Source organism: Enoplosus armatus, chromosome 15, assembly GCF_043641665.1.
Source record: "Enoplosus armatus isolate fEnoArm2 chromosome 15, fEnoArm2.hap1, whole genome shotgun sequence".
NCBI lineage: Eukaryota > Metazoa > Chordata > Actinopteri > Centrarchiformes > Enoplosidae > Enoplosus > Enoplosus armatus.
Window position 1 is genome coordinate 564,787 of NC_092194.1, and position 26,447 is coordinate 591,233.

Below are 26,447 nucleotides of genomic sequence, written 5' to 3' on the forward strand. Positions count from 1 at the left end.
ATGACGAGCGAGAGGGTGCTGGCGCTGAGCGGGGAGGACGAAGAGGACTACGACATCTCGGCGGGATACTACGAAGACGACGACGACGACCTGGAGGCGTTTTCAGACGCCGAGGTGGGCTGTGGGGACGGAGGTAGGCGGATATATTTCTGCTGCGTATGAAGGTCACACACACACACACACCAGCAGCAGCAGCAGGGAGCGAGGGGAGACGGGACACTTTCACTTCGGCGCTGCTTTCATTCGCCGCCGAAACGTCTCGGCGTGCGGTGTTACGTTACGGCTACTAACTTTAGCTAGCCCGTCCTCCGGGTTAGCTAACCGAAGCCGGTGTCCACAACGTTACTCTTGTTAAATAAAAGTCCCATTTCTTCATCGTTGGAAACTTTCTGAGCGCCATTCTTTAAAGTTCCTACGAAGGTGGAATAACGGAGTACATGTATAACAAGTTGTACACACTGACGTACATACTGACACTTGGTGTTTTGTCTTCCATTTTGGGAGACTTAACTACATTAACCTGACAGCTATAACATTAATTTAGTGTACTAGGTAACTGCTTTAATCAGGGTTTTGCAGCCTAAGAGTTGAAATGGACCTGCTGCCTGCTTGTGATGCCTGAGTTTAAACTACGTGTATGTAAATTACATATATATATTTTATATTTAACAAATGCAGGATTTTGTACCTTTTTAAATGCTGTTTTGTGCAATTGTTTCCATTGACAAGGCTATAACACCAGCAGTACACAGTGCACAGCAGGCCTACTGCAACAGTAACAACACTGTAGAAGGGGGGGGGACTGTCCGTAATGAAGGCCATAATAACTAAAGTGCTGACAAAAATTTGAGGTATTGAACCATAGGCTATAATGGTAGGGATGTGCTGCAAGAACCATTGTACTATTACATAGATAAGGTGACCCCCAAGCTGCTTTATTCATACCACATCACGAGCCAAAGTCTATGAAAAACTGAACAAAACATACGTCAACTTATGTCATTTTTTTTTAAATCAGGTAATTTAGGTGGCTGTATGTGGAGGGGAGATAGTAGCCCTTGACTTGGTGAATGGCTTACTTGATCCCATACATCTGTCCTGTTTTAGACTCACTGGAGCCCGGCTGCCTGCAGAGCTGGAGATCCCATGTTACCGTGAAAAACTGATCAATGCCTTGGGGTTGGGTATTGTTTCAATTTTATCGATTCTGATTTTCCTTGTCGAATCTTGGTTCAGATTCCAATATCTTTCGGCTGTTTCTGATGTGCTGTAACACAGAAAAATATCCAAAGGCCAAAGTCCATGGATATTGCTGTGAATAACTGGAAATCAGAATCAGAATCAGAAACTGTTTATTGCCAAGTAACCTACATTACAAGGAATTTGCCGTGGTCTGATGGTGCTACATTTGTTTTTAACATGTCAATAATGCATTTTGCGTACGTAAATGGAGGAGACTCAGTAGCCGTGCTACTGATCAGAACCATATGTTTGTTAGGATAAATGGATTAATATGTTTTTATTTGATGATTTTAATCAGATAGAACTTCGATTCACTCACGTTCATATTCTGTGTAACTCCTAAATGCGAAATGATTTTAGCTCCAATGTACTTCGTTTTAAAAATCCAAAATAAAAAATAATTTGAGCGGTGGAGTTTTTGAGTAAAACTTGTGAAGATAGTTTGAACTTTGTTGCACTAGTGATTGGACTGTGGTGTGTGGTAGAGGGCCACTTCGTCATGGACATAGACACTTCCACAACTGACACGAACAAACAGCTGTCTGGATTCCGTTCACTTCTGTCTCCTGCTCTCCTTCCCTTTCCTCCCTCCCTTTCTTCTGTCAAGTGACTTCCAGTCAAGAAATAAGCGGTTGGCATGGAAATGAGAGTGGGTTTTTATCATCATATACGGTGTATGCAAATAGCTGCAAACTCGGTGGCCTTCAGTTCTGCAATTGGAGCTACTGTTTTACCAAACACTGTGTTGTTGACTAGTTTACTGTACACTGATTCAAGGTTCATCATTTGATGGATTGTTGATTGAGTATGTGGCCTCCTCAGTCTTTTACAGCAGAAAGCCTTTTTGTTAGAATTGGCTGGACATTCCTCAATGTGGAGTGATCAAGGTCATAGTGTCAAAGCAGGAATGTGACACACACACACACAGAACACAGTCTTACTGTAGTCATGGGGGGGGGGGGTCCTGCTTATAGGGGGAAAGAGTATTTTGGTACACATGTTAGTTCTGTGTTTTATCTTTTGGAGTCTTTATTACTACAAGTGGAATATTTACAACATTTCTCAGCAAAAGTGTTGAATATTAAACAGCATATTAGTAAAAAAAAAAAATCTTAATTTAACCAGGCTAGGTTCCCTTTGCTCTGATGCTCTTTTTTTAGCAACCCCCAGCTGACCAGTACAACCAAAGTCCGATCTGTTAAGTACTAAGCAGCTCCACTGGAACCGTTGGGGGTTCAGAGTCTCGATCAAAGGTACCTTTGCAGTGGTAATGAGGGAGCGGCAAGTGCTATTCATTTCTTTCCTGTTCAGACATATCCTGCTGGTCTGGATGGAACTCTTAAAGGAACTATCACCAAATCAAAATGCTAATCTTATCTATTAACTCAAAATCCTAAACAGCATTATTTATGAGATCTGGAGACACCGCTAGTCTGGCAGACAGTTCCATGTGCTCCTGCATTTTCATAATTATCATGTATAAATTCTGTTAAAAGCCTCAGCAATTTGTCTCAGCAATCCATCCATAGAGTCATATGTAGCACATTATCAAAAGGAAACTTGAGAGGCTCTTTAGCCACTGATTAACAATTGGTGTTTAAAGAGGTCCTATTATGTTTTTCTTTGTTTTCTGTCATATATAGTGTTACAATGTCGGATATTCATACTAAACGTTGCCAAAGTTGCCAAATAATGAGGTAAACGTATGTAAAAGTAATCCAGGCACAGACGAGAGGTTTATGTTTATGTCAATGTTGCTTAGTAACGTTAGGTTTACAGTTTGGAAGTTCTTCCAAAGACTTCCGGAACTTGGCCGGCCAATCAGAAGAAAGTGGGCTTTTGGGGAGTGGGGCCTTAAAGAGACGGGAGCTCAAACAGCTTGTTTCAGATAGACGGTGAACTGAGGGGCTGCATGAAGGGCCAGTATAAAATAAATCAGGACTTTTTTGAACTATGAATCATGCAAAGCTACTCTAGTGGAATCACAAAATGAAAATATAGAGCTGGAAATTAATCAATTTTTTCCATTGATGGGCAATGCGATATTTTGCCTGTAGGCTGCAAAGGCTAACTAATGTTACATTTGATTTGGATAGTTTCATGTTATCACTGCAAAACCCTGATTAAAAATGCCTTTGTTCGTACGCATTTTGTTAAAGGGGCACTTCAGTGATTCAGTATGTCCATTTTATAAAGGTCGGAGGACTTACGAGAAACAGGTTACAAGAAGACTGGTCAAAATTATTGAACTAGCAGAGGCCGAGATATCCTGTCTTTAGTCCCTAGTAGAAACACCAAAAGATTGGATCCTACATTTCCCATAATTTAACTTGATAGCAAGGTTAGACCCTGCTATACATTTGTAGTCTCCCAACCTAAGCAGAGATGATGATGACTTCATCAGGGTCATTTTCTCAGACTTGACAAAGCTCCTACAGAGCCACAGAAGACATTGTACAACGTTTATCATAGGGTGTTCATGACAATAACAGTATGATTTTTAATGTGATATAGATGTGTCATATCATCATCATAATGATTTTGGGATCTGATCTGTTTGTGTATTCACGTCATGACATGAAAGTGGCGTTGCCAACAGATCTGTGGAGGGGTCAGTTCTGTGAAACGCTGCAACCTCAGTAGTGGTTTGGTTATAAAACATCAGATGTACACCTAACAACATTAACATTACGTTACGTTTACATTCTGTTATCGGTGTAAGAAGATGGTAACAGCTAAAGGGGACACAACACATTATTTGTCAGTATTTAATCACATTGTCATGAATATTGTTATGGCAATTACTCTGCTATATTATTAAATGATTTTGTAATTTACAGTGCCTCTGTCCCTTTGTTTGTGTAGTGTTGGGCTTCAGCGATTCTCTGAATGGAGAGGTCAAACCTCGTATACTGTTGATGGGCCTGCGGAGGAGTGGGAAATCCTCAATCCAGAAGGTGGTTTTCCACAAGATGTCGCCCAATGAGACCCTGTTCCTGGAGAGCACCAATAAGATCTGCAGAGAGGACGTCTCCAGCAGCTCCTTCGTCAGCTTCCAGATCTGGGACTTCCCCGGCCAGATTGACTTCTTCGACCCCACCTTTGACTACGAAATGATCTTCAGAGGCACTGGAGCACTAATTTTTGTCATCGACTCACAGGTCAGGCCATGAAGCCATATTATATGAGTAATCAATCCTTTCTAATGTTCTGAAGGATTTCTTATTACCCTATTCAAGTTACAAAAGTAATAAATATAATATAATATAATGCAGTGAACTGGGTGACCAGCAGAGATCGCTGCTCACATTAGCATCCATGGGTTGCTAAGTTTATGAGTAAGGATACCGAGCACTGGTACTGGCTCCTGACTTCCTTTATTAATCCCTTTTGGGAAATTCAATTAAGTTTTTGGGGCTGCCCCTCAAGCAGTCAGGGGTTCAGTGCCCTGTTCAGGAGATGAACCGACACCTCCCCAGCTACCAGTCCACAATCTATACTGTGGTCCATGCTGGATTTGAACCGGCCCTCCAGTTCCCAAGCAAAGTCCCTACGGACTGCCACCCCTTGTTTTTGTACAGATTAAACAAATGAGATGTTAATTAGAGAGCTTAAGAGGTGCTCTTAGGTAGATTCTTTAAACTTTGGGCAGACAGAGCTGTTTCCAGTCCTGACTGTAGCCTTACATAGAATGGGACTTAGATAAAAGGCTATTATATGAGATACGAGATGTGGTTTGATGAGAAGATTGATATCTACTCATCAAACTCTCGGCAAGAAAGAAAATCATTCTTTTCATAGTGTAAGTAATGGGCACATTGAGCACCGGTGCACCTAGTTATACACTTTAGTGTCATTAAAATGAAGGAGAAGGATTTACCCATAAGCAGTACCGGTATCGATACAGGAATCAACAAAATCTTAACAGTCCCTACAGATGCTTTCCTTTTACAGGAGTACCATTTCGTGGATCAATGAAAATCTTGTTGCTTAGACAAAATGTGGAGGTGGCCTTGCTATCACTCCTCAAGCAGTGCACAGAAGGCTACTTGTTCACTTGAAGTGTAAAAATCAACTTGTCAGTGCTCTCTGAAGGACAAACTTTTGTGATGGTTTCTAAACTACCTCAAATATACATTGGACACTTATGTATGAACATTTCGTGTTCCTTATCAAACGACATATGCACTGATACGAAAAATCTGTGATAAAATGTGCTTAACAATATTGACCAGACTGTTGACTCATCACTACAAAAATGCATCAAAGAAAACTTTTGTAGTTCAAACCAAATAAACTGGACGGCAGATGGTCTTGCTTACTTAAGTGGTGTGAATCCTTTCTCTTCCTTGTGACAGGATGACTATGTGGAGGCTCTGAGTAGGCTGCATCTCACAGTGACCAGGGCCTACAAAGTCAACCCAGACATCAACTTTGAGGTGTTCATTCACAAAGTGGACGGCCTGTCAGATGACCATAAGATCGAGAAGCAAAGGGACATTCACAAGCGGGCCAACGATGACCTTGCAGACGCGGGCCTAGAACGAATACACCTGAGGTGGGCTTTACCTGCAGCTTTTGGTTTCACAGTTCGTATGGATTAAATAGATACTGTAATACAAGCAAATTTCAAAATGATACATTGAGTTATAAATCTTTACAGTCCATTAAGTCAGTGTTCTTTAATATTTTCATGCGTTGGAAACAGACTAACGGACTCATTGGATCTAAATTTGATACGTTTTAGACCTCGAGACCCACATAGGCTGGGACAGATTTTATGTTGATTTAATATTGCATTGTACAAGTTTCTACACTGTACCTGGTGATGATGTAACTTGTAGTTAAAAAGAAGTCCTTTCCACACTTTCTTTGGACAAATCATATGTAGCAAAATTTAACTTCATATTGCTGCGGAGGCACCAGAACTCAAGAGCTCCTGTGGGTTCTTTGATACCACTGACAGAACCACTACGCTAGAGACCTAAAGAAAGAGAAAAGTGAAATCATAGCTGGCTGTTGAACCTCAATACATTTTTTTGGTACTTATTTGAGACTATCTTTCAACAGTTGAGAAGTTTGGTAGTCTATATTCCTGAAAGTAAGGATTTCCTGAAGTACTGTTTTGGTATCAGAATTGAACATATGGTATGATATCTTGACGAGTATTGTACTGTTGGGACTGTGATATTATCTAGAAATGTGTGTGATAACCTTCAAATGCTAATCATTTGATTGGTCACAGTTCTCTTGTTTTCTGTCCACATCTGCATAAAGCTAAGAATGATCGTTGTGGAGTAGTTTGTTATTGAAATCTGTTCTTCTACCTGATCTCTGCAGCTTCTATTTAACCAGTATATACGACCACTCCATATTCGAGGCCTTCAGTAAAGTGGTCCAGAAGCTCATCCCACAGCTGCCCACATTGGAAAACCTGCTCAACATCTTCATATCTGTGAGTAATCCTGCTGCTGAATGAACCGACTTTATCCGAAAGACTTAAGAGATTTAGTCAGATCTCTATGGAAACCTTACACCAGTGTGCTTCTGTATTTCCCCACATTTTAATAATCAAGTTGGACCAGGCATATTACAGTTTATTGCATGTGCATGACCTCCTGCAGTTTACAATCCAGTCACTAGGTGGTAGTAATATATAACAGATATACTGGTTGCATTTCACGAATGCTGATACTATATTGAATGCCACCACTTCTGAATTTTATCCTGCACTTTGCAGGTTTTCATTAATGAGAAAATCAAAGCATAAAAATTAGATTGACATGCACTGACATGCATTCATCACTGACATTGCTACAATCGCTACTTCATTGCCTTTGGCCACCACACCACACATTTATGTTATATATGTCAAACTGAATAAAATATTTGTAAACAAACCTGTCCACATGTTGAAATGTCCTTGGGCAAGACACTGAAGGAGGGAGGGAGAGGGAGAGAGAGAGAGAGAGAGAGATGTATAGCAGGACCAGTAACAGGCATAGCAACTATAATAATAATAATGGAAATATAACTAATAATGATAACTGTAGCGATGAGAGTCAAGCGGACCCATGGCAGCAGCAGCCAGGAATACCAGGACCAAGATCCACAGGAACATGCGAGACGAGAAAGAACAAAGAAACTCTGGGGAAGATATAAAGTTAGTAACATGCATTGATGGGACATGAATGTGTAAAGTTGGAGGCAGGCCTGAGCCAGCCCTAACTATAAGCGTTATCAAAAAGCAAAGTTTGAAGGCTACTCTTAAAAGTAGAGAGTGTGTCTGCCTCCCGGACCCAAACTGGGAGGCAATTCCACAGGAGAGGAACTTGATAGCTGAAGGCTCTGGCTCCTGTTCTACTTTTGGAGACTCTAGGAACCACCAGCAACCCTGCATTCTGGGAGCGCAGTGCTCTAGTGGGGTAATAGGGTACTATGAGCTCTTTAAGATATGATGGTGCCTGACCAGTAAGAGCTTTGTAGGTCAGGAGAGGGATTTTAAACTTTTACAGGGAGCCAGTGCAGAGAAGCTAATACTGGAGAAATATGATCTCTTTTCCTGGTTCCTGTCAGTACACGTGCCGCAGCATTCTGGATCAGCTGGAGAGTCTTCAGGGACTTATTGGGACAGCCTGATAATAAGGAATTGCAATAATCCAGCCTAGACGTGACAAATGCATGGACTAATCTTTCTGCATCTGTTTGAGATCCTCCTGATGTTTCAATGTTAAGGAGGTAAAAAAAAAAAAGGCAGTCTTCGAAGTTTGTTTTACGTGAGAGTTAAAGGACATGTCCTGATCAAAGACAACTCTGAGATTCCTCACGGTGGCGATGGAGGCCAGGGCAATGCCATCTTACAGAGTAACAATATCCTTAGATATTGTGTTTCTGAAGTGTTCAGGGCCAAGAACAATAACTTCTGTCTTGTCTGAGTTCAACATCAGATAATTGCAGGTCATCCAGGTCTTTATGTCCTTAAGGCATGCTTGGAGCTTAGCTAACTGATTGGTTTCATCTGGCTTGTTCAATAGATATAACTGGGTATCATCCACATAGCAATGAAAATTTATGGCGTGTTTTCTAATAATTGTAAAGGAACCATATATAAGGTGAATAGTATTGGTCCAAGCACAGAACCTTGTGGAACTCCATGACTGACTTTGGCGTACATGGAGGATTCATCATTAACATGTACAAACTGAGGTCGATCTGATAAATACAACTTCAACCAGCTTAGTGCGGTTCCTTTAATGCCAATTGAATGTTCCAGTCTCTGTAATAGGATATGATGGTCAGTGGTGTCGAATGCAGCACTAAGATCTAACAGAACAAGTACAGAGCCAAGTACTTTGTCTGATGCAATGAGAAGGTCATTTGTAACTTTCACCAGTGCTGTCTCTGTGCTGTGATGAGCTCTGAAACCTGACTGAAAGTCCTCAAATAACTTATTGTTATGTAGAAAGTCACACAGCTGATTGGCGACTGCTCGAGAAAGTAGCAAATGTTTCCAGGACTAATTTTGGTCTCAATCGCTCAATTCAGGCCCTTTAAAAGTGTGCTGGAAGTCAAATTGGAAGTGATTACACTGTGATGGCTGGTGTTGATTGACAGGTGTGATTGACGGTTCGCTCGCCTGCTGCACTCCCTGGCTCCTGACTTGCACTGAGTCGGACTTTCAAAGCTTCTGTTTATAGGACTGTCATTTTCTCCAGACGAACTGTTCTGTTGTGTTTGTAGTTAAGGAGTTACACTGAAAAGACCCTTACAGGGTCGCTCAAAGTTCAATGATACTTGATTGCGATACATATCCCATTAGCACAATTTAGCACTGTCGCTAACCATAAGCCTTTAGTGTGTATATACAGTACATTAGCATTAGGGTATGGTTAACTAGCTAGGCTGCTAACCAGGTGTTACGGAACACAAAAACTAGCAGTTTGTTTAAAATTGTGAATACACTATTTCCTGTGAATATTGCAATGTATCAATGGATAGTACTCTTAATGGTCACCAGGGCTCAGGTGTAGTAATATGAATGATTTGCACTGAGTGATCCTCTTCTTTGTCTCTGCCTCTGTTTTCAGAACTCAGGTATCGAGAAGGCCTTCCTGTTCGATGTGGTCAGTAAGATTTACATTGCCACAGACAGCAGTCCAGTGGACATGCAGACATATGAACTGTGTTGTGACATGATCGATGTAGTCATCGACATCTCCTGCATCTATGGGTAAGCCAATGGACACTGTCAACAAACCACAATATCACCAGGCAATCAAGGGAATACAAACTTCTGCAATGTCACAAAACATGAAACGTTGTCGCAGCTCCACCAGAAACAGTGTAATTGACGTCCTATGGTATGGTAGTACCATAGGTAGTCTTAATATGGTTTATTACTTTGATTTGGGGAATCCTGTGTGCACCCTTTTACATAGCTGCACGTTTGAGTGAAAAATATTGCACCCTTGTGATTTGTCTAGATCCGAAGAGGTTTTTTTTATTTGTGGTGGGGTACAATGTTGTTTCTCTACGGGCGTTTGTCAGGCTTGCCAATGCTAACGCTACCAGCAGCAATGTGTGAGACGCACAGACTGGGGCTACGATCAGCCAACGTTCTGCTATTTGTACTTTGCGAGTGACGTGCGAAATACACCTCAGAGTCGTGCCAATTTAGGTTAGGTAGGGAGGGTTAAATCCAAGCAGACCGATACAAGCTAATTTTGAGCAGATTTTACCATACAATATGTGTATTGTTGGAAAAATCACCTGTATTAACATCATGTGCAACAAGAATGGATGTGGTTATATGTACAGTGCAAAAAGAAAAACACCCTGCTTGACCTCATGTAGTAATGAAACTGTTTTTGGTTGCTGTAGCTTGAAATGTGTTACTGTTAAACTACACCATAGGCAGTTTGCCTAGAAAAAGACTCATGAATTGGATCTCTCCCTGTTAGTTCTGTACATCTAGGATCATGTTCTGTGCCAGTAAGCCACTTTAGTTGTAACTGTACATTGTTCGAGCTGTATGAAGAGTCAGTGCTGAAAACATGACCTGTCAGTATTCTGGCTAAATGGACCCTTGTTAAGTTGCAAAATAGATCTGTCATTCATTCCCAATTTAACAACACTGACAAGTGTCACATCAGTGTCTGAGAGAGTTGTAGAGAGAAATGTCTCAGTTGCACTTTTCATGCTGGAGTGATGGATGTGAACTGTTCGAGGGCCGTTGAAGGTTTGTAAACTTGATAAACCTTGATGTCTGTCAGGTATACTCTCCTTCCTTTCCATTAACAGCCAGTAGCTTCTGTAGAGGCCGGATATGATTAGCATAAAGCCTTGGGAGAGATGTATTGTAACAAACCTAATATATTTTACACCAGGGGTATTCAACTAAAATTCGAAGAGGTCCACTTAGAGAAAATTCCCTCAAGCAAAGGTCCAGAGCCTCCTAATGTCTAACTTGCGTTGTGACTTAGCAGACTTTGTCTCATAGCTGCTGGTGGTCATGAGTATAGACTGTATTAAGATCCTACCTAACAATGCATCAGGGCCTTGAGAGGCGGCAGTAGTTGCTGGAGTGGCTGAAATCACTGCCCTTGCCAAGGTGAAGTATGCTGGGTAGTTCTCTGTGTCTCAGGAACAGAGTGAATTGGCATACTGGATACAACAGTAGTGCAGAGCTTAATGTGAAGTAAAGCCCAAAGCACACTCTCTGTACTCCTGATCCCCCAGCAGATACCCTCCGATCTGCTTTATATTCTCACTTCAATTATCACTCCAGCTGGGAGTATAATTAGGTCCTGATCTAGATCTGTGTAATTCTTGCGGCCCGAGTCCAATTAGAACCTGAAAAAAGCCATAACATAAAGACTATCTATCTATCTATCTATCTATCTGCAGTATGTCAAAAGTGGAAAACTACATAGCAATCTTCAATAAATACAATGACACTAGTGTAATACTAATGTGATGATACTAATATATAAGTACTAATGTATACAACAAATAGAAGTACATTTATTTCCCAGTAAAGACATAGCTATTATCTCCCTAAATGTAAGGTAATCGGTCAAGTTTCCTAGATTCAGATGAAGTTTGAAGCTCAGAGTAAAATACTGATAAAATGTTTTGTCAGCGGCATGTGTCGTACCTGTATGATATGAGAGTCACATGACGCCCCCCAGCACACATCAGACGTGCTATGGTCCTGACGTGAAAACAGGACCACACAGCACATGACGCATAATATGAAGCAAATAGAGGAAATTTGGAGGTCGGCCTTGGATTCTTTGGAGTCTTTTGTGTGTTACTTCACATGTTCCTCATCTCTAGCTGTGGCTCACCGGGAAATGTCTTGTTAATAAATCTCGACAAAGCCAGGGCTGTGGGTCATAGAAGTCTGGATATTTTTTTATGCCGCAATAATATGTTTCTCTTTGTCCATTGTGATAGGCCACAGAAGAAAATGCGGCATCATGAGACAAGAGAGAAAAGTCGGGGCTTTCTGTGGGAGTCTGACAGATGTGCTGCTTTTGTGGGGCATTGGCCGATGTTGGACTGGATGTTGGAAAATGGAACAGTGGGGTTTACAAAGAAAATAATTGGGCCAGCTGTTATGACAGGTGTCTTGCATATCAACAAATAGTTTTGTCAAATCATTCATACTGTACATGCTACACAATATGATTTAAAAAAAAAAAAAAAAAAAAGGTGTGTGGCATGACCAAAACCAGGACTACAGGTCAGAACTCTAAGGCTAACAACATGGTTCACTGCTGTCTAGGATCAAACCTGTGTCTCTGTGGCGGTGGGTGCCTTTTCCACTATCTTTAGAAATAGATTCAAATGAGAACTGAGGTAATATAATCGATTTTTTTTTTTGTCAGTATAGATTAGCAGATGCTTGGAAATCTGTAGATACGTGTGTATCCTGCGTTTCTCTTGACTTCTACTCATTTGATCAAAGTTGTCATTGCCAAAAAGAAGAAATTTCACATTGAGTCCTCCCAAAAAAATGTCGTAAAGGGACATCCTGAATTGCTAATGGTTGACTGAAACATTTTGTTGAAAAGGGGGAAATTCACCTGGTATCATTCAGAGGCTATACGGTATGATGTTGTCCAGCCAGTAGTGCACCCTGACAGTGTGTCTCCTAGTAAAGCCAGCTCTCAGGTGTCAGTTAGCCGATGCCATGGCAATCAACCACTCAGAGACCCGATAGATGTATTATCATTATAGTTTATATTTCTTTACAGCAAGTCAGGAGAGTTCAAATTTCAGTTTGACCTTGAGGCTCCAAATGCAATTACCTTATGCCCGCTTTAGCTCTTTTGTTGGCTCTCATTGCTGTCTGTCTGGAGAAACACATGTACCCATGGAATTCTCTCCTTGTTGGATACCAGTCGTGTCAACTGATGCTATGGGTTTAGATATATCATTCAAAAAAGAGAAGCAATGTTTAAGATGATATTTGCTAGAGATAGGAATAACAGAAGTTTGGACTACTCCTCCACATTGTACACTCTTTACTTTGAAAATCGCGTTGACTCCCTTCCTAACTCCTTCCCCAGCTTCAACCTGGCCTTCCTCCCACGACAGGCTCACTGGCTTGCCAGTGCTACCTCTTTAAACGACCATGATCGAGCCACAGAAAATCACACTAACCTGTCATTATTTCCCTTGTTTCCAACATCAAAAGCAGCAGAAAGGGAACAATGTAGAGAGCACTGGCTTCACTTTGACAACATATACTTTGCATTCAGAAAAAAACCCCAAAAACACTGCAAATAAATGATACACCGGCAAATAGAGAAACACATTCACCCATTTAACAGCAACACATAAGTGGCATAAACAAACACACTGCAAATACAGAATCCATCTATCCATGTTCTGCCACTTATGTACCAAAACAGACTCACTGTTTATACCACATTGGGTGTCTAATTAAATGGACGTGCTTTCAACTTTGGAGGTGCGTGACGTTTGCTCCTTTATACATTTTGGGCCGCATGCAACACTTGGGAAGATGACAAAATTTTGTAATTTCAGCTGCTGGTGTCCATTATCTCTTTCTCTTGGTCATTACCCAGAGCTGGTAGTTGTGGACTGATGAAGCCGACAGGACGCCATCTGCAAAAGAGAAGCGATCCAATCCTGGGGTGAAACACTAAACACAAATGAAACATCTCTTAGCGGAGCCTTGAGATTCTGTCCTTAAAATTGCACATGGCATGGGCGGAGCTAAATGCCTACAGAGAACACGCTTGACGTCTTGACAAGACTACGGACACAGCTAACTAGTAAAAGCTGTTTGGACAAAGGTCAATGCCATGCTCACGTCTAATGGGATACATAGTGTATATTGCAAAAATATAATATATATATACAGAAAAATCCATGCAACATAGCTAAGTTACAGCTAGCTGGCCAACCTTAGCTTGCTTGCTCACTAACGTTATGGCTAGCAAAATACTATCTGAGCAGATATGTTAGTTGGCTAGCTTGCCAAAATACTTTACCAGCTAACTATAGTACTAACTGATGTACTATGACAAACGGTGCTGATTTTAGCAATAAATAATGTAACAGTACAAAGCAAAGGTGTAAAATACACACACACCTGTGTGAAGGTATCGGCAATCTCCGGTTGTTGGGCTGACTGTCGCCCAACTCTAGTGTATAACTAACAGTTGCTTTCTACTAGCCAAGAGCGATGCAAGGGAGGAATGGACAACTTGCAAACTGTAACCTGAGCTAAGGTAACGTTTAGCCAGCTAGCTGTAATGTAGCTATGCTGCATGGATCTGGCGTTGGTTGCTTCGTAACAGTAGCTGGATACTGACTGCCGTTCGCCTAAAGGCCACTGGTGTCATTAATAACGAGGACTCTTGTCCATATAGAACCTTTAATTAATTCATTTATCAGCATTTTTTTTAAATGCAAGAATTTCAATGTTTCTTAAGTTACTTTTGTTTTATCTGTGCTATTGGTGTATCTATTTGCGTGCGTTTCAATGCGTTGAGCTTCTTAGCCACCGTAGAAGACAATGTCTAGGCCTGTACATGTGTTGACAGAATCTATGGAATAAGCCAAGAGAGGGAAGGGTTCAAAATCAACAAAATGATTGGTGTCGTTGGTTGGAAACACACACAGGGAAATGTAGTAGAAACCACCCAAGCATAATTCTGGAATGACGTATGGTCACGATTCTTCCCCTGGGCCAGGTGATCCTTGTTTGACCCATGTTTGTTGTCGAGATAATAGAGGGGAGTGTGTGTGTGTGTGTGTGTGTGTGTGTGTGTGTGTGTGTGTGTGTGTGTGTGTGTGTGTGTGTGTGTGTGTGTGTGTGTGAGTGATTCACCTTAGGCATCACAGCTGGGGGTTTTAACTGAACTAGGCCACGTTTGGCCTTAAGTGAGTGAATATTTAACCCATCACAGCTGTGTTGGGGAATGTGTGGCCGAGGGCTCAAACAGCACTAAATTTCACATTTTGGTCATAGATAGAGGTGGATGCCAGATGTCTGCGGATTATGTTCTCTTTGTAAACACACACACACCATGTCGTTAACCGTAACTGTCCGCCTAAGTAACTTCCAATAATGTGTGCACTCGTCTGTGTCCAGGAATTGTTCAGCGTTAACAAGTGTGGAAGCATTGTAGGTGCTAGTTGGACCTGCTCACATAAATCAGCAGATTGTTGTACAGACGGCTACCTTCATTATCATGACAAAACAGCTGGGATATTATCCTTAATTAGAGGCTTTAGTAATGTAATGCTTTAGTAGAGTCTTTTTTTCACCTCATATAATTAATGAACTCCTCTCTTGTGAGGAGCCTGGCATGCTACGCACTTGGAAAGCTCAAATGTGACTAAAAGGTTCCTTGGCCAACAAACGGAGCCAAAATCTTTTGTCAGTGAAATGCAATTATTTTTTTTTCCCTTTGACAGCAATGATGAATTCACATTTCACTAAACTCACATTAGCTGTGCATGTCTCTCCTCTTTGGCTGTCTCCAATCTGCGGAGCACTGCAACTATTCTTATCCCACATATGTCATCATGTCAAGGCCAATGGCCATGTAGACATGAGATTAAGTATGAGAGAGCATTTTATTCATTTTGATAATTACATTTAATCTGGCATCTGCTGCATAGAGATGCTTTTTTATCATATTTCTACTGTATGATGTGTGATTCAAAATGAATAGAGCTGTGTGCTGTCTTTGTGTGGATTGATGCCCGATGTGTAAAAATAATTTCCTGTGAAACTGTTATAGGACTTCATGGCTACTTTGACTAATTTTGTGAAATTTATTCCATTTCCCCAAACTGTTCTCATGAGTTCCCAAACCTGAGTCTGTTCAAGCAAAAGAAAGCAACCTGCTGAACCATCTTATCATTCAAATAAATACATCTTATCATTCAAATAAATCATTCAAATAATACAAATAAAATGGCTCACAAGCATCTCCTGAGTGTATGATGGGTACTGAATACCCATCACAAGCTGGTAAAATAAATGTGGGCCACTACCAAGTAAATGAATCCTTGAATCTCTGTTTAGTATGCTGATGAAGCACCTTTAGTCCTGACACCAGCTGCCGTTGTGGCAGTTACAAACGTGACCGGTGACAGAGACCATGCATGCATTGTATCCCACTCAATGCAACAGTGATGCCCCCGATAGTGAAATTTGCCCTGAAAAACATGCTGGTACAGAGACGCTGGAAGGTGATTTAAGGTGCGGATGCTGAAACCTTAATGACGTCATACAAAATCCTGCGCAAACCTTTTTTTCCTTAGTTTGGATGCCGAGGATACTTTACATCATATAACAACTAATTCATGATATACATCCTTTATGGATATTCCATACAACAGTATAAGAAAACGGCCAATGTAACAAATATCACAAAGTAGCAGCATAAACTAATCACACACCCAAAAACAATGTTAATTGCGTACACAACAGAGTGTGACTTACACCTTCAGAAAGCAGTTAAAAAGTTAGGTAAAGCAACCACCAACACAGAAAAACACCAAACCAGGTTATAATAATTCATGAAAATGCAATGCAATGAAGAATACAGTCCTAATCCGCTAAACCTCTACACACAACCCGGCAGAGATTGAGTATATAATGTAATAAATACGTCAGCATGAGGAATTATTGCATGGTGGAAGTAAGTAAAAATAGAATTATCTTACCATAAGCAGACTGTACTCCAAAAGCAGATTTCCACTAAGGAGTGGTGCTGATAGATTCCCTCATGAAAGCCTGAATGTCAATATCATCTAATATGTTGTTGTGGGCATGCAGCCATGCCAGATGAGTTGATCTCATCTGAGTGAGGGTGTTGCAGAGCCAAGTTTTCAGTCGACAAAGCCCTGGCTAAAGTCATCAACATCAACAACTGCACCTCCTCCACTGCTCCGCTTTCCCAAGGCATCCCCCAGGGTTCGGTGCTTGGTCCTCTACCGTTCATCCTCTACATGCTCCCCCTGGGCCACACCATTCATCATCATGGTCTCCACTTCCACTGCTACGCCGACGATGTCCAACTCTACATCTCCACTAAATCTATCACCACTGCAACCCACTCCACTCTTGACCAACTGCCTCACTGAAATGAAATCATGGATGCAAGCCAACTTCCTCAAGCTAAACTGTGACAAATCAGACTTGATCATCATCTGCCCCAAATCCCTCACCAAAACCCACTCACAACTCCTGCCTCACCATCAATAACTCCACTCTCTCTCCCTCACTACAAATCTGTAACCTCAGAGTTATTTTTGACAGCAACCTTTCATTTGAACACCACGTCAATCACATCACCAGAACTGCCTTTTTCCACTCAAAAATATAGCTCATCTTCGCCCATCACTCTCTCTGCCGCCGAAACTTTGATCCATGCCTTCATCACATCCAGAATTGACTACTGCAACAGCATTCTTAATGGCACACCATCCAAAGTCCTCAATAAACTCCAGCATTTCCTGTTCTCTGCTGCTCGCCTGCACGCCCACTTCCGCTCCCGTGGCCACATCACACGCCAACCTCCTGTCTCCACCACTCAGGACCAAGCACCAGGACCTGGGGCGACAGAGCGCCATAGCGCCCCCCTCCCTCTGGAACTCTCTCCCCTAACACATCCGAGACTTCACCGAAGTGCCCACGTTCAAAACACTAATCAAAACTCATCTTTTCAGAACTGCTTTTAATGTGTGGGGTATGTTTTTAGTATGTTTGCTTTTATGACCATTTAACTTATTTAAAGTTAAATGGTCATAGAGTACATAGAGTACCATGAAAAGCACTCTATAAATAAAATGTATTATTATTATTAATAATAAGATCTCTCTGAGGATGCAGTAGACACAGGTAGACACAGATACTGCTGGATAAACTTTTCACTTCATTGAAGAGTCCCGTTGTTTGTGGATGCAGGTTTGACATCAATTCTCCAATTTAATGGACTGTTTCGAACTTTCCAGGTTCAGTGAGGTCATGCAGCATCCTCAGTTGGAGGTGTAAAGTTGCTCCATCAATGTTGCTCGGAAGTTGAATAGAGAACAGGTTGGTCTCAGTTACAGCTGTGGCCCTCACGAATCCACAACAAGGATTTGAATCATTTTTGACACTGTGCTCAAGATAATTATCTCGTTGAAAGTACACATCATCTTTGGAAGTGCGTAGTGGCCATGGATGGATGAACCTGTACCCAAAGTACCCTTGTACATGTGCGAGGCAGGTGAATGGAATTTAGCTTGTGATTGGTTTGCCCAAATTACAAAAAGCTCCTTACTATTTTCTGCCTCCACCTCAATAGTGAACCGAGATGAATGGAATTTAGCTCGTGCCTTTCAAAGCATTTAGGAATTACATTTTGAAATTATTCAACAGCAACATTTATTTCCCAAAACAATGTCCCTATTACACCCAGCCTGCATGATGTGTTTCCACGCGTCTACTCTTCAGTTTCAATCTAAACAGCTGCGTACACTGGCTGTATAATAGCTCAAGTTTCACTTGCGCTTTACACGTCAGGTCTATTTTATTCCAACTTACCCCTCATCCCCATTGGATGTGACTGACTTGAGTTTTGGTCGCTCTGTCGTGCCTTTGTCATGCTTTAGATGTCCACTGAAGTGTTTCAGAAAGTGTCCAGTTTCTCAGCTAGCACATTTCCAATGTCGTTTGCAGTTGTTTTCCCAAATTCTTTTTGTGTAAAACGCCAAACATCTTTTGACAATTCGTCACCCAGTCTCTGGGCCCTAATCTCAGTCAAGACTCTTCTCTGTACTGGCCCCACAGTGGTGGAATGAACTGCAGAGCCACTGTCCATTGCACCTAGACAGCTAGGGATTAGGGGTTATCTGTTCACATTCAGAGAAGATATGCTGCTCATGTGACAACGTGTATGCAGATGGAGTGGTTGTGCTCACTTCTTGAATAAGGAGATTTCTGTTTTCCCGGGGGTATGTCTTGTTGCTGATCGATGTTGTTGCTACATGTGGAGAGGAAAAGTGGATTCAAACAGTGCAGACAATATCGTGTCCTGTTTGCTTTGTTTTCTCCACTGCAGCAACAAACCTTCACACTTGCCGATGAGGTCGTCTTTAACAGAGCACTGACCCAGTTTTAGAAGTTCTGTTAATCTGTTCTGAGCGGAGGGTCTGACGTCTTTTTCCCACATACTGTTTCAATCCTTTGGCCAATTGTGAAGCCCTGTGATGAAAGAGCCATACTGATAAACTTGACTATATGTTTGGCTTTTGGGGATTCTGTGGTAACAATGGTTGATGCTACAGTGGGCCCATGTGGTTCCAAAAGAAGGAGGAAGTTCAAATATATAAACCAGGGAGACAAAATGAATATCCATCAGATGGAACGAAGAAAAAGCAGTGGTTTTCTTTTGTTTGTCGGCTTTCTTTGTGGAAACAGAATAAATTACAGGTGGAAACCAAGAAAGAACAGCATGTCCTCTCTGTCCAGTGCTCAGTTTCTCTCTGTGTCCTCCTGCTCTGCCTGTTTAAATTGTCAGACTCCTCTATCTGCCTTTAAACTGCTGCTATCACTGCTTCCACTTCTCTCTCCCTCTGCCGCTCCCCTTCCCACCTTGCACTCTACATCTTGAAATTTCTGCAGTTGAATACTAAAATCCGAGCTCTGCTGTTTTCTGAAGTGCAACCACTGCGTGCCTCCTTTGAAACTGTCCAGCCTAAAAACCTAGCACGCTAAGTGTTTCCTGAAACAAGTGAAAAATGCTGCATCTATAGAAGTTCAGCTAAGTTTGTTTTTCTGTCTCCCCTCCTTCAGTCTGACAGACAGCGAAGCTGGTCTACCCTATGACAAGGAGTCCATGGCCATCATCCACTTGAACAACACTACGGTCATGTACCTGAAGGAGGTCACGAAGTTCCTCGCCATGGTCTGCTTCCTCCGCGAGGAAAGCTTTGAGAGGAAAGGTGAGTCAGTTAACAGCACATGTACATGCACGTCAGAGACTAGCTGTGTGTTTCAAACCATAGACTGTATAGAAAGATGGACGATGCATCTCCGCTTCCTCCCGCTGTACAAAAATGAAGCCAAAACATCCTGCCATCTTGCGCCAGTGACATCATTAGGCTATAAAGGAACTACACCATGGTCGCATTACTTCAACGTCACCACCACTAAGCTTCACTTTGAAGAGAATATAGATAAATGTAGATATATAGACAGATAGATATAGAGTATAAACACAACGAGGCTGTAAAGGCGGACTTGTGAGTAGATGACTTTCCGTGTTCGGCAAGAAGACGTTTAATGTCCGCGACCACCTCTGTAGCCTCATTTAGCCGCTCGGGTGGGGGTATCTGCTGACGTATTTTATGTCTTTGAAATCTCAGTTCAGCTTGTGTTAACCGCAGACCTTATTCCAGGCATTTAAAAATGCTAACTCATTTTAGGTTTTAGGACTCATTCCTGCGGCACTCTATTCCAAGGCATTTGATAACCTCAATAGAATTGATTACCACACTGTAGTTAAACTTGATCTTTATTATTATGTTTACTTTTATTTGTTGTCTATTTTGTATAATTTCGTTTAATTACTACTTGAATTGATTCAATTGAATTCATCGTTCCTCACACCACAGATTACCTCTGTTTAATCGATTCTATACAAATAAACCAAAGGACACAGACAACGTGAATGACATATATAGATTATTTTGTTCCTGTAGAAAACAGACAGAGGAGGCATAATTCAGTGGGTTTGTGTGTATTTTTTCTGCCGCTGTTTCACAGAGTGCTTTATAATGATTGAGCAGGCAGGTCAGCTGCTGGGAGCTGCCCTGGAGCAGCAGGGGGGGTTCACTGCCTCACTGGATGGTACTCATACACTGGCTGTTGGGAGTGAAGGGCATTGCTTGTTCACCAGATTGAAGGATTTGAATCTGCAATGCTTTGGCCTCTCTGGTCCCGGGTTGACTTTGCCTACCTCTACCAGCGTTGGTTCACATACGGTCACTGCCATTATCTGCACTGAGCTATCTTTCAGAACGGAGGATTCGAGTCATTGGTGTGTTCGTAGCTGACACTGGCAGCTGAATTGGATTCAAATCCACAATGTCCACAGTACATAAGGTCCATGCCTCAAGTGATAAACATGTCTGTGGTCTTGTGCCTCACTGTCAGCCAGGTTACAGGCAGCCAGAGCTGCCCAGCAGGTGGGAGGCTACATCCTTTTGATGTCCTGGATGGTGTAGTGTACTTCAACATGTCTGCGGTTTACTCGCCATGCTGTGGTAATTATTTTTGCACGAGTACATGTTTAGTTCAGCTGCCTGGTTGAGGAGCCACTTTAAAGTCTGATATCGTCACCCTATTAAACTAATGGCATAAGTCATATTTTCTAGTTTTTGGGAAAACACAAAAAACTTCACCAAATACAGAACATATGATGTTTATTAATCATTTCACACAAAAAGGTTCTTGACAGTAGATGACTGTTGGTATACAATGAACGTTGTTTGTCAATTATGTAAAATAAAAGAATAAAGTGACTTAGGCCATTTTCTGAACATGCCTTTGTGACTTAGGCCATTTTAAACCTGGCTTAAACCGCCCTTTAATTCCCTAGTGCAAACTCAAAACTTAAATCACTCTTAACTAAATTAAACAAATGTCTGATAAATCAAATGCTGAGGAGGCAGTCCTTCTCCTCACTTCTCCAGCTCTTCTTTGCTGGATTTTTATTTAACCTTTCCCATTTCTAACATACTGTTGTGACAGCTTTTTAAAACTGGACTCTTAACTGTCCTTTTATTCCATAAAGCAAACTCAAAACTTAAATCACTCCAAGCTAAATTAAACAAATGTCAGGTCCATCAAATGCTGAGGAGGCATGTCCCTCTCCTCACTTCTCTGTTGGTTTTTTGTTCCTATCCCATTTCTATTCAGATTATCCCCTGAATTCTTGGTCGTCTTGATTTGCCTAACTATGTGGCAAATTGTCAATGAAGTGATGACACTCGACAGGCATCACATGTTTCATGGACTGAAGGTCTTGGAACTTCCTCTCCTTGACATTCTGTAAAATGCACATTTATTTTTTCACAAATCCTATCCAATCCTGCCCCACCATCCTTAAGGCTACATTACAGAAAGAAGTATGCTGGCTAGGAATAGGTAGCTAGCTAGATGTTGGGTACGTTAGCTAGCTAGTAGTTGCTAGCTTTGTAATTCAACTATAACTTGTGAAATTGAGACTAGATTACTACAAAACATTACAGCCTAGCTTATGTGATGGTAAACCTTATCACTTACCAGTAGAAAATGATCCGAGAATCATGTTTAGGGCTTCTTCTGCATCATAAATCTTCTTCTTTCTTGAGGCAGCTGCCATCATGAAAGCTTGTTAAATGGCCTAAGTCAAAATTGTAAAATGGCCTAAGTCAAAATAAAATGGCCTAAGTCACACTCTTGACATAGGCCATTGTCTTACAGGGTAAAAAGAGCATGATCCTTTCAAGTAAGGGCTTAGGTGACTTTACCAGAGGTGGCCAGCATCACAAAGAGCTGATTTAGGCCAAAAAATCATTTTGCTCAAAAAGTGACTTATGCCATTAGTTTAATAGGGTGACGATATGTTTCTCTCAGTTCGTATTAAGATGCCTGTAACAGTCTGTATCCAAGAGTCTTATCTTACAGCGCAGCTCTAGTGTCTAGTGCTCTAGTGTCATTGCACTGTTTGTTATTTATCTTATTTTTATTCTTATTTTACCTTTTATATTCTACTTATTTGTTATCGAAACAATAGCACCTTCAGACCATGGCAAATTCCTTGTAATGTATGTTACTTGGCAATAAACAGTTTCTGATTCTGATTCTGATTGCTAGTTTCCAACCGACGCAGTTGTCATTTTCACGCCTGGTGCCCACGTTGGGTAAGTAGTGCCCATCTGAGGCAAAGCAGGATGTAGTCTATATATACCCTCACTGGGTCCATCCGGTACCACAAGCACAAACACGCACCCACTTCACGAGATCACGCCCTAAATGCACTTGCGCCATGCCCTTTAGACCATGCGCTTTAGATCGTTTAAATAGGGCCCTTAGAGTGTATGATGGGCTTTTACACCTGAAGCTCGTCATTGAACGGACTGCTGTCAAATTATGTTTTGAGAAAGTTGAAACAAACAAACAAAATCTATTAAGGATTGGAAATGAATTTCAATTCACTCAAACAACAAGATGACTACATTCATTCTCTTTTGGAGTGGATATGGATATGAGTATGGCTGGATATGAAACCTCTACACTTTGGTTCTCTTTAAACATGAACCAAGTGAATTTCCCTCTCACCCATGGCTATGGCTAGAATCAGAATCAGAATCAGAATCAGAAATACTTTATTGATCCACGGGGCAGGGGGGATTATACAAATTATACAGAATACTAAAGCAAGATGAATTCTTTTGCTTCCCCTGTAGAACATTTGGGACCAAAAATGATAAGTTGTGTTCACAAAATGAGGCTTTACCATGTGGAAATGTGCATGCGAGGACATATTAAGAGGGAGATAAATGAAATGCATTTGTGTTTGGTTCAAGCACATTGTATATAGGCTGTGGTACAAAGGTAAGTATTTTAAGTATTATGAGGGTCTACACCATAGACTGTATATAAAGTTGGACGGCATGGCAGCTCCCCAAAAGTGAAGCCAAAACGTCTCAATCGCCCCCCTGGTGGCTGGCTGCCGTATAGGTCATAAGCCCCGCCCCCTCCTTGTTAGTGGCTGTGACCAAACTAAAAAAATATCTTTATATACAGTCTATGGTCTACACGCAGGCAAACATTTGTGACTGCCTGTATCCATAGCAAGCACGTCGTCTGCGCGTGCTCCAGATAACAAGTGCATGCTTGTTTTGAAGGGAGGTCGTTCGAGGAGATCCATATTGGGTCTTTGAAAGAATACAAAGACAGCCAAATGGCGTCAAACTTTTCTCTTTTTGCCCTTTTTTTTTGTTGTTGTTGTTGTTCAGCCAAAAACAACAAACACAAGGTGATAATGATGATAATAATAACAGCTCCTGACTTGCTATGACAGCTGCTCATTATGCAGTCAGCTCCTGGCCTGATCCCGGTACTGCCCCGCCCCGACGCCTTCTGCAAGGGAAGGAGAGTTTAGGGGCTCAGTTTAGAGATGAGATTTCACCAAGCTGAGTGCATAAGTATGAAGGCAGTGATCTTGATTCCACAGCGTTTACTTTGGCTGCAGTTCAACTCCACCGGAGAAAACCTTCCTATTACTCATACAATTATTATGTCATAATCTTCAGTATATATGTAATTATTAATACATTAGGAGGCAATAAACATGGAAAGTTTTTTTTTAGTAATGAAATGTTTCTGTATGTGATTGTGGGATTGTGTGAAGTGGATTGTGCTGCAGGGGCCTGTGGCTAACACCGTCACTACTGCTAGCTACAGCAGTTAGGAGACTCATCTGAGCATAATTGGCAAATGTCAATTTTGGCAAAAACTTAAATGAATCAATCGTTTTTAATGGGTTAATCCATCCATCCATTTTCTGACGCTTACTGTGCCTGGGTCCAGGTCATATTCATTTCATTACTTCTATCAATAGGAATTATTATTATATGCTGCTGGGAAGGACTGAAAAAGGACTGCAGGACTGAAAAAATGTGATCCTATAATAAATAATGTCATATTATCCCTACTGGTTTTCCATCATACTTTTATACTTTTTATACTTGTGCTCGTAAAACATTTATTAAATTGTATCCTTTGTTAAAAGTCTTAAATTGAACTTGGCGAAGCCTGCAGAAATCCTGTGATATGGATGTTGATACGGAGGTAAATGCAGCCAAACATATACTTAAATGTCTTAACAAAAGAAAAGGAAAGTTTAGTTGCAACCATTACGGTTCATTAACTGTCAAGTTCATATTCAAGTTTGATGAACTTGAAACCCAAACTCCCCCCGTTCACTGTTTGTTTATGTGACAGTAATCAGATATTGTGTTCATAGCCTGCCAACTGCTTCAGAATTGCATTTTTGTTTCCAATAATCGTTAAAAATGTATTTTCCCCATTTTGTCCCCCCCCCGTAAATCCATCCACGCTGTGTTTACTACATAGCACGCCGCACCTGTAATGTGCGCGCAGCGGTCAGTTTCAGCGCAAGAGTCACAAATATGAAAAAACAGAAATTAAAATGGTTGTTTTGGTTTTCTATTTAATATGGTTACGTCGTTGTATTGGTTCCCAAGTAGGCCTGTCGGTGAGCTAATACAATGCAGAAGAGGCTAAAGCAAGTCATCCCAGGGGGGAAAACCAGACAAGGGAGCATAGGTGTCATTTACACTGGGCATTTACACCTTTTGAAATGGCCAAATTTGTCCCCATCAGTTTTTAAAAACATAATTTGTTTAAAAAAAAAAGAAAAAAGAGAGAAGTTCCGGAATTTGCCGGATTGTTACAATAGGCTACGTAATAAGATAATGACTTACAGTTGCTGCTGCTTGGACATTGTGTAGTTTTGGGTCGCTGTAAATTAGGCTACTGCACTTTTTGCGAGCGAGTTTGCGGAAGGAAATTGCGGCTGTGTTTATTACTGGGGTGGGGGAGAAAAATTACCCCCATACGCACAATCCGGATGGGATTAAAATCACTGACGAACGCAGGTAATGTTAAAATTACCCCACCTCCCCTAGAGACATAAATCCAGTCTGGGGCTTAAGTGCGATGGCCTGAAACACCTGTCAATCAAGCAAACACTTCCTCAAACACACCCGTCTGGACCTTAATACAGAAGGCTAGTCTGAGATAAGCCAGGCCTGGGTAGATTTCTGTCCGACCTGCCAATCACAATCTGATAAACATCTTTGTGACTTCCTATATATACTGTCGATATATAAACCTCTGCAGCCAAGCCAAGCCCAGTATCTCCTCACTACAACATGACTTTTTTTTTTTTTAATCGCTACCAATGCGCACACTGGAAGGAATGAAATCACCTATAAAGAACCACAACCTCCGTTTTGTGTGATAGACTTAACTCTGTTCTGTCTCTGTCCCTCACAGGACTGATTGACTACAACTTCCACTGTTTCAAGAAAGCCATACAGGAGGTTTTTGATGTTCGAGTAAAGGTTCAACAAAACCGCAAACTCCTCAGTCAGAGGAGGTGGAGCAAACTGACTGTGACCAATGGAGTGCTCAGCAGCCCCCACTGAGGACATCACATCAGACAGCCAAACAGAGTTGTTGCAGGGGTGACGTGTTTTTGTATGCAAACCCTGAAGTTAGCATCGCCCTGGTTCCCTCGACAAAAAGCAAATGGGATTGTTCAATGGGATTTTGGATCGTTGCAGGAAATAAGCTCTGTGGCAAAACAAAAGTTTATGATACTTACACGTTTTGTTCAGCAAGATAATCGTTACTGATGAACACCACTTTTATGATTTTTTTTGAAGCGTAAATGGAAATCGCCATAAGTAAAAAGTTTGAAAGTTTGTGTTAACCACCGACTTTATTTCAGGCATCTAACCAAAAACCCCTTGACTTCGAGATGAGGGAACCCGGAATGCTAACTAATTTCCGGGTTTTAGGACTCATTCCTGCAGCACTCTATATATACCTGAGCTGCACCCTGACAAAGAGAGAGGCTCCATCCTCA

The 26,447-nt window shown here is 41.4% G+C and overlaps 1 protein-coding gene across 1 annotated transcript; it reads left to right on the plus strand.

Annotated features, from left to right (window-relative positions):
• Positions 1–26,004, plus strand: rragd (ras-related GTP binding D). The gene is made up of 7 exons (XM_070920669.1): positions 1–133; positions 4,108–4,403; positions 5,601–5,800; positions 6,583–6,697; positions 9,330–9,472; positions 19,577–19,725; positions 25,853–26,004. Exons 1-7 carry the CDS (start codon positions 1–3, stop codon positions 26,002–26,004), a joined length of 1,188 nt encoding a protein of 395 aa, XP_070776770.1.
• Positions 26,005–26,447: the final 443 nt, after the last annotated feature.